At 37.9% G+C, this 8,148-nt stretch overlaps 1 protein-coding gene across 1 annotated transcript in view; it reads left to right on the forward strand.

Annotated features, from left to right (window-relative positions):
- Positions 1-7,268, forward strand: part of LOC149200015 (mitochondrial thiamine diphosphate carrier 2-like) — a 95,289-nt gene extending 88,021 nt beyond the window's left edge. The window contains exons 5-7 of the mRNA XM_089402572.1: positions 5,924-6,076; positions 6,200-6,346; positions 6,709-7,268. Coding sequence (XP_089258698.1) covers positions 5,924-6,076; positions 6,200-6,346; positions 6,709-6,927 — 519 coding nt within the window. The 3' untranslated portion in view covers positions 6,928-7,268. The remainder of the gene's footprint in view (positions 1-5,923; positions 6,077-6,199; positions 6,347-6,708) is intronic.
- The last annotated feature ends 880 nt before the right edge of the window (positions 7,269-8,148 follow it).

Genomic DNA, 8,148 nt, shown 5'->3' on the forward strand with positions numbered 1-8,148 from the left:
GGAATGGCTCCAATGTCCCACTACTAGGGCTAGTGATGTACATTGTAAACATGTGTCTTGGAAATTTTTCTTAATAATAGAAGCCTTTTAAGGCCAACACATTCTTCATGCATGGACTATGGATGTTTGTGAGACTATTCTGTGGACGTTTGTATTTCATGTTTTCTTTCACATGTACTAAGATAGTTGAACTATTTCAGTTATTTTAATGCTTATCTTGTTGATGATGTGCTGTAATGGTTGTTATTTCCGTCCCATCCTTGTGGACTATTCCGCGGGATACTAGACAAATCTTTCTTTGTTGGTTGGTTGTGATGACCATTGCATCTGCTGTGGACTATTCCGCTAGATGTTAGACAGATCCTTCTGGTTCATTTGTGTCTTTTCATGGGTGGTAATATTACCGCTCACTTAGAGACTCACTTTTCTTTCCCCTTTGCAGTAGAAGAACCCCGACACAGTTGCAACCGCACACTCACTAGGCACACCTCCCTTGTTTTTCGAAGACACCATTGCATCCCTTTCTTGTGCTGACAACTAGAGCCAAGACAAATCTTTAAGGATTTGGCAACTGGGCCTTTATACCAGATGGGACTCCTACACCAAACGGTGTGAGGTTTGATTGAGACTTCATATTGGGGAGATCCCTTGAATGTTGGTGGATCGAGCATCGTCAACAAGACCTTTGTTATTAATATCACCCTCCAAGCAATTAACATAAGAAAGAAAAAACGTAGCATGTCAAGTCAAGATTTGGTTTGAGTGATGGATACATTTTTAGTAGGGTCATGATAGAGGAGTTTGACAACCAATGTCACTAACATCAAGGTACATAGAGGGCTTGTTGCTCTTGATTAAATATGAATTCCATACCCTAGTACATGACAAAATCTAATGGAAACATTGCAATCCCCCCAATCCTGAAATCTTGAAAAACTGATAAGTCTGCTGGATTTTAGGTGAGATCTAAAATTCTACTTCATATGAAATCCAATAAGGTCGGAACCACTATCAAACATCTTGAGTCATTTCATGGTAATTTTAAAAATTTAAGTAAAAGGATGAAAATGAAAGATAAAGGAGAATGTCAAATTTACTTTAAGAATTTAACATTACCATGAAATGCATATCAATACTAGGGCCATATGCTTGAATATTACGCTGACCTACTTAAAAACTCTTGTTTCTTTGAAAAACATTTGTGTATGGAACATCTTTGAGACAAAATTTGCAAATAAACTAGGGAGCGATTTTTTTTTTGCAGGACCGCGCTCCCGAGCGAAGCGGGCTCTAGGAGCGGATTCAGGGGGGGGCTCTCCTTCGCAACCCTGGTTTATTGTCTTCTTGTGCGAGTTAATTTGGGAAAAGGACAAGTGACTGAATCTCAAGTTCTAGAATTGAGATGAGACAAGATGCATGAGTTAGTTCAACTTCGTTAACTCATCAATCACAAAATCAATTCCTAAAATATAATTTGCTAGATTTAGCCATTTGAATTGCTTGTAAGGAGGAATGAAGGCACAATACTTCATTCTTGAGCATGAGTTTGTGTGTGAGTTGTTAGAATGAAATTTTCCTTGGGAATTGTCCTAAGAAATAGGAGGAAATTCCTATTTTATAGGAGCAACCTCTATGCTCTATGATTTAGGAGGATTTGCGCTAGGAAATAGGCCTCGAGGATTGGGCAAAAGAGAAGGAAAGGAGGTTAGGGTTTTGCAGGTGTTTCAAGCCTAGTTAGGCAGGGAAAAATCAGATTGGTTTCTATTGGAACAAAGTTGTATTGTAAGAGATCTATTGCTCAGTTTTTCTATCAATAAAATTCTCAAGCAAGCAAAGGGTTTTCCCAGTTGGGTTCCCTAGAAAATTTGTGTTGTTGAACTGTGTATATATTTTTGTTTCTATTCTGTTGCAAAATAAGTAGAGAAATGCTATCTATATAAAAAGAAATTAGTTTCAGATTGTTCATGTCAGCAGTTGCAGAAATTCATGGATTTTCTACAGGCGAAGTCGATGTATCACAACGTTTGTTGGTAACCTCAATTTAGCGATTAAGCATGTATTATTCTGCTAGGGTCTTTGCATTGCAGGGAAATCTAGCATATGTGCACACCTTATGTGCCCATCAAGCTACCTCATTAGGGAAGGAACCATCACCATCACAATATCTCATAATATATCAGTGTCAGTTATGGACCACAACCATTGCTACTACATAGCTGGTAGTAGGTTGTGTGAAAATTTGGATGCCCAAATTTCTACTACAGTAACTGATTACGTTTCTTCTATTTGTTAATTATTGAACAAAATTATTTATTGTTTCCTACAGTAAACACTGAAACTAATACACTGCAACCTTCACCATTTAAAATAAAATGCGGAAACAAGAAACTGAACAAGAAAGAAATACACAACACATCTACACAGTTATTTTTGGAAAAATGTCCCCAGAAAACCTAGTGTGGGGAAATCGGTGCAGCAACTGAGGGTTTTATTATTATGTAGTAGTAATTCTGAGTACAATTCGTTGGATGCCCACCTAGCTATCCTATATAGAGAGAAACTGGACAAAACTGGTAGTGAGATTCTCTCACCCTGTCACTGGAAGAATCCGACTCTGATCTCATTGGAATAGAGGCTTTGCGTTCCTTCTTTGTCAACTTTTGCGTAGAATTGCATCAACCACACACAGTCTTTGCGTCACCCTTGCTAGGGATTGTGCTGCTCCTTCAGACCCTCTCTTGGCCAGAAACTTCGATTTCCAGCCTCCCAGTCTCACACCTTGACTCCTGGCCTCTAAAACTTGATTTCCTCAGCAGGAATTCGATCTCCCTCTAGGCTCCGCGGTACCACTGCATGGGCCAGCGTCGACCTCTCTCTGGACGTCATTCTGTCCTCTTTGCCTTTTACTTTCTGACCCAGGAAAACTCCTCACTGATTACTATCCCTGCCCCTCACTGCAAAAGATCACTTCGAATTTCTCTCCAACAGCTGCTTTGCTTTAGAAATTCGATCTTCTGATCTCTACTCTATGTGTTCTCCAAGTGCCCCTGAAGCCTCTTCTTATATCTTTTTGTTGGACAACCAACCGCCCAGATTAACTTCTAATCAATGGCTTGGATCATTTTGGCTTGATCCTTGTCTTCTTCTAGAATTTTCACCCACAGTTAGATTAATACCCTTTATTATTTTAATTTCCTAAGTTTAGACTTAGGGTCCCATTAAAAATAATTAATTATTTTAATAAAACTGACTCTGGGTGGAATTTCCCAAAATGATGAAACTCGATTTCCTCAGCAAGAATTCGATCTCCCTCTAGGCTTTGCATTGCCACTGCGTCAGCACTATGTGGGCCAGTGTCAACCTCTCTCTGGACGTCGTTCTGTCCTCTCTGCCTTGTACTCTCCGACCCAGGAAAACTCCTCACCGGCTACTATCCCTACCCCTCCACCGCAAAAGATCACTTCGAATTTCTCTCCGACAGTTGATCTGCTTCAGAAATTCGATCCTCGGATCTCTACTCTATGTTTTCTCCAAGTGCCCCTTAAGCTTCTTCTTATATCGTTCTGTTGGACAACCAACGACCCAGATTAACTTCTAATCAATGACTTATATCATTTTGGCTTGATCCTTGTCTTCTTCTAGAACTTTCACCCACAGTTAGATTAATACCCTTTAATTATTTTAGTTTCCTAAGTTTAGAGTTAGGGTCCCATTAAAAATAATTAATTATTTTAACAAAACTGTCTCCGGGTGGAATTTCCCAAAACGATTTTTGGGTATTGGAGAATGCATGTGTCTAAGCTTCCCTGCAAATTTTGAGACTTAGAGCACATCCAATGCTACCAGAAATCAACAGGTTCTAAGGCATATGATGACTCCTGCATCATAACTCTAAGCTCCTTCACCAATTTACCTTTGCTCCGTGGGCCTTTGCATACATTTTCCTTTCCATGTGTGCAATGGTCTGATTTAGAAGTCAGAGTACTTCTGCAGGACTTCCTTTAGGATTTATTGCTCTCAGGATTCTTCTAAGTCATTGTAAAATTGCATCATTGACAGAACGATGCATCATTTTCTTCAGAGAAGTTTTGACCCAAGCTTTGAAACCAATGTTAAGGACTCATTCCTATATCAGGAGAATCCAACACAATGAAAACCCACTATAGAGAAATTTATTTTTTGTGATCTTAGTCTACCATTAGGGGATGTAACCTTTATGTATTGCATTTGTGCCCAAACTGAGTCTCTCACTGTTAGGGAATGAATATTGACTCATTACAAATCAACTTAGAGAGTTCTCATTTATATGGTTTGGACCCCTTATGGTCATCACTACATTGAAAGTCCACAATCACGTGACGATTATCTTCAACATCTCCAACGTCTCTAAGTCTCCTTTGATGATAAGAAAATATTAAAGTTTTTGGGGTACTTTCTTCTCCCTAGTTGTAATTTTACTGTTACTCATGCAACCCTATATGCCTCCCCAAAAGCATATATACACAAATCTAAGAGTCTGCATAAAAGGCATGTATTTACAAGTTTCAATTTCCTAAGGGAAAGATTGGTGTGTCCAGCACGAACCATTTACATGCTACAGCCTACAACATAAAGGCTGCTAGCCAATTTCCCCATTTGACATTGCAGTACTTAATTTCCACCAATGGGCCATTGATGGTTTATAAAATGCATCAACTTTTAGCAAACTGTGATTTCTTACAGCTTTGAACTAGTAATATAACCAGTTCAACCTGGATGCAAGGGAATGATGGATGTCTGCTACATACAATACATTAATATGGTTGTGAGCAGACAATTCATGGAGCTTTAACTTTTCAACCTTTTTCAGCCAATAGAGATTTCTAACAACAGCAGTTTGCACATTTTCTTTCTCGTTAGGATTGGAAGGGGTTTGTCTCTATCATGCTTTTTCTGTTGGCTTTGTTAGGCCCCTTTGTTAGGTTCCTCATCAAGGCTGTGGGGACATCTCCTGGCTTATACTTTCATTCATATCCTTAAGTACCCTTTGAAAGGGCCCAAAGAGGAGTGACACGGCTATAGGAAGACTATAACTGATAGATGGGTTTCACCTTCCTTCGATGGTACAGGCTGCATGACTGTGCATCACCAATACCTTACTGTCCAGTCAGCGAATATCCCTTTTTACTTTTTTTCTCCTCTCTAAGCTTCCTGCTACATTTACAATAAGTTGGTTATTTCTTCTCAAAACCCTTACAGCCTTTACCCTTTGTTTCTATATTTCAAAATTGCTCCAGGTAGCCACCTGACTAAAGAATGCCAAAAATGTCCTTACAGCTTTATCTGATGCATCCCTATCTTGGATGTTCCTCTGAAATAGTTGATTGTTTCAGCCCACAAGTTCAACAAACAATATGCTTTACTGTGTTTTTTGTTTTAAGATGTACTTTTCTCAGTTAATATCCCTATTGTTAGGGACATTTTTCTTGTTCCAGTGAAATGGATGAATTAACCAATATGACTTGCAATAGGAAACTAAATAGCTATAGAGTCCTGTGAGAGCGAATGAAAGGAACAGTGCTTTAGTTCAACGGGTTTGGGATATTTAACTTTTAATTAGAAGGTTTGGTTACACCTGCCTTACCTGGTTGAGCTTGAGGGTTAGGATACACAACTTTTCTTTAGAAGGGTTAATTATACCTACCTTACAGTGAAGGCTTGGCTATTTTCTTATTTCTTATAATCATATATATTTCATGTTTTCTTTTTTTATTTTTGTCTATAAAATATATATACTACAATAACCAATTGCAATTTTTGTATTGTTGCATTTTCTTAGTTCTATATGCCTATATTATTTATCATTCCTCTCAATTGACATAAGTTATTGTGGCATAGCTTGAATATATGGAGATAAATTGTTGCTAAGCTGATCCTGATACAGGTCTATCCAAACTTGCGGTCTGCCTTTCTAGAAATTACAAGAACCAGAGGTATCCGAGGATTATATGCTGGATTATCACCAACATTGGTTGAGATTGTTCCTTATGCTGGTCTCCAGTTTGGTTCCTATGATACATTCAAGCGATGGATTAAGGTATCTTGAAAACCACATGCTTTGGCTTGTTAAATTGGATTATTTTGGGTGGAAAGAAAGGAGGTAATGATCATAGTAACCTTTAAGATGCTAAAATCTCATCATTCATGCATGCAATATCAGACATGGAATGAAAATATTTCAAGACAAACAGGCGGTGAGAGTGAAGAGAGCTTATCAAGTGTGCAGCTTTTTCTTTGTGGGCTTGCTGCTGGGACAGTGGCAAAAGCTGTTTGTCATCCGTTAGATGTGGTGAAAAAGAGATTTCAGGTAGGGGCTCTTCTTTGTGAATTTGCCGCTGGTTTATGTGCAAAAGTTGTTTGCCATCCATTGTGTGACGTGAAGATATTTCAGAAAAGGGCATTTGTTTTGATCTCAGATTGTAATTGGTAGCTTTCAAAAGGTTATTGGAAGTCTTTGTTGTAGTTTCAGGGATGTTTATTGTTATTTAGACTTTCACAGGTTAAAGCCATTTTTTATCATCATTTCTAAGGAATATCCGTGTAAGGGATTTTTAGTGCTCTACGTACATTTTGGATTATTTTGCTGTGTCCATCTTATTGACTTCTAAGAAAATTTGTTTTAGTAGCCATTTTTTATTACTGGTTTATTTTCTAATATTTAATCTACAGGTTGAAGGACTTCAAAGGCATCCCAGATATGGTGCACGAGTAGAAGAAAAAACATACACGGGCATGTGGGATGCATTAAGAAGAATACTTCAGGCTGAGGGTGCAGCAGGGCTTTATAAAGGGATAGTACCATCTGTGATGAAAGCAGCTCCTGCTGGTGCCGTAACATTTGTGGTTTATGAATATACTTCTGATTGGCTCGATTCAATTATAAAGTGACATTGTGCAATTTCTCATAATTGTTTGCCAAGCTCAGTTATTTAAGAAGATTTGGTGTTGTACATTAAATCATAAAGTCAAATATCTTCGGTTTAAAAATTTTGATCGAGCCTTTTGCTTCCCGAGAACATTTTTATTATTTTTATCAGTGTGTTCATAGGGACCACTGATATTGAAATAAAGGCAAAAAAGGAGAGGAATGAGCAATGCTACATTTTTGCTGAGCTGAATAAGTCAAGGGGTCAGACGATGCTATCACGTTTTAAGAGATGAACAATGTGCAAACTTGCAAAGCCATTCCTCACCAACAGGCAGAAGTTTTTATTTAATTTTCTGGGTGAGACCGATCACTTGTAGACACCCATGTCTGATATGGTTCAAATGAAACCAACTCTAGTTTTGTACCAAGTGAAACAAGCAACTCCTTCAAAGGAAACTTACTTTGGCAAATTATTTCCCGAAAAGCATTGTAAAACTGATAGTTTAAGTGGCATTGATTCTTTTGTAAGTACACGTTTCAAAAAATTCATTTGATGAGGTTCTTGTATTGTTTGTTTTTTCTTAGGGAATGAGTTGATTTGGTTCTTGTGCGAGATCCATAATAACCAATTGTGATTCCTGGACATTATATCATTAAGCAGGGAATTAGAAACACTTGTGAAAATAAGTCAGTGGCACTGTATCATCAAAAAATGTATAGACAATGCTCAATAAAAACTAAAGCCCTATCTATGGGGTCTTATAATACAGCTCTACAAGACACCAAGAAGATCTAAGCTCTTATGTTTGTGGACTGATGCATGAATATATCCATAACCAAACAAAGATATGCAAGCAAACTTAAATAGAAATAAAAGGCTAGAATGATCATAGTTTATTTCAGAAATGGTCCATTTATCCCCCAATCACCTTACAATAACTTATATCTTTAGCATATTGGAGTTACCTTGATGTTTTGGCTGATGCATGCAACCTCATGTATTGAGGAGTCATGCTTATCAACACAAGGAGATTTCCATAAAGAGCGTTGCGCATATTGTCCCCGACAGTTCTTTTAGGACCAGAGATGGGGCCTTGTGCGTTCTATATTCATCTACTATAGTGTTTAGCTATGGAGTGTTATGCATTTAGAGAAATTTCGACTACATGATCAATCGCTTCTAGAGGATGATTGAAATAGAGTCTTGTATGTTTAGAAATTGAACTATATACAAGATATTG

Source organism: Pinus tabuliformis, chromosome 2_1, assembly GCF_031772625.1.
Source record: "Pinus tabuliformis cultivar Carrire ecotype Pingquan chromosome 2_1, CPIR1, whole genome shotgun sequence".
Classification (NCBI taxonomy): Eukaryota; Viridiplantae; Streptophyta; class Pinopsida; order Pinales; family Pinaceae; genus Pinus; species Pinus tabuliformis.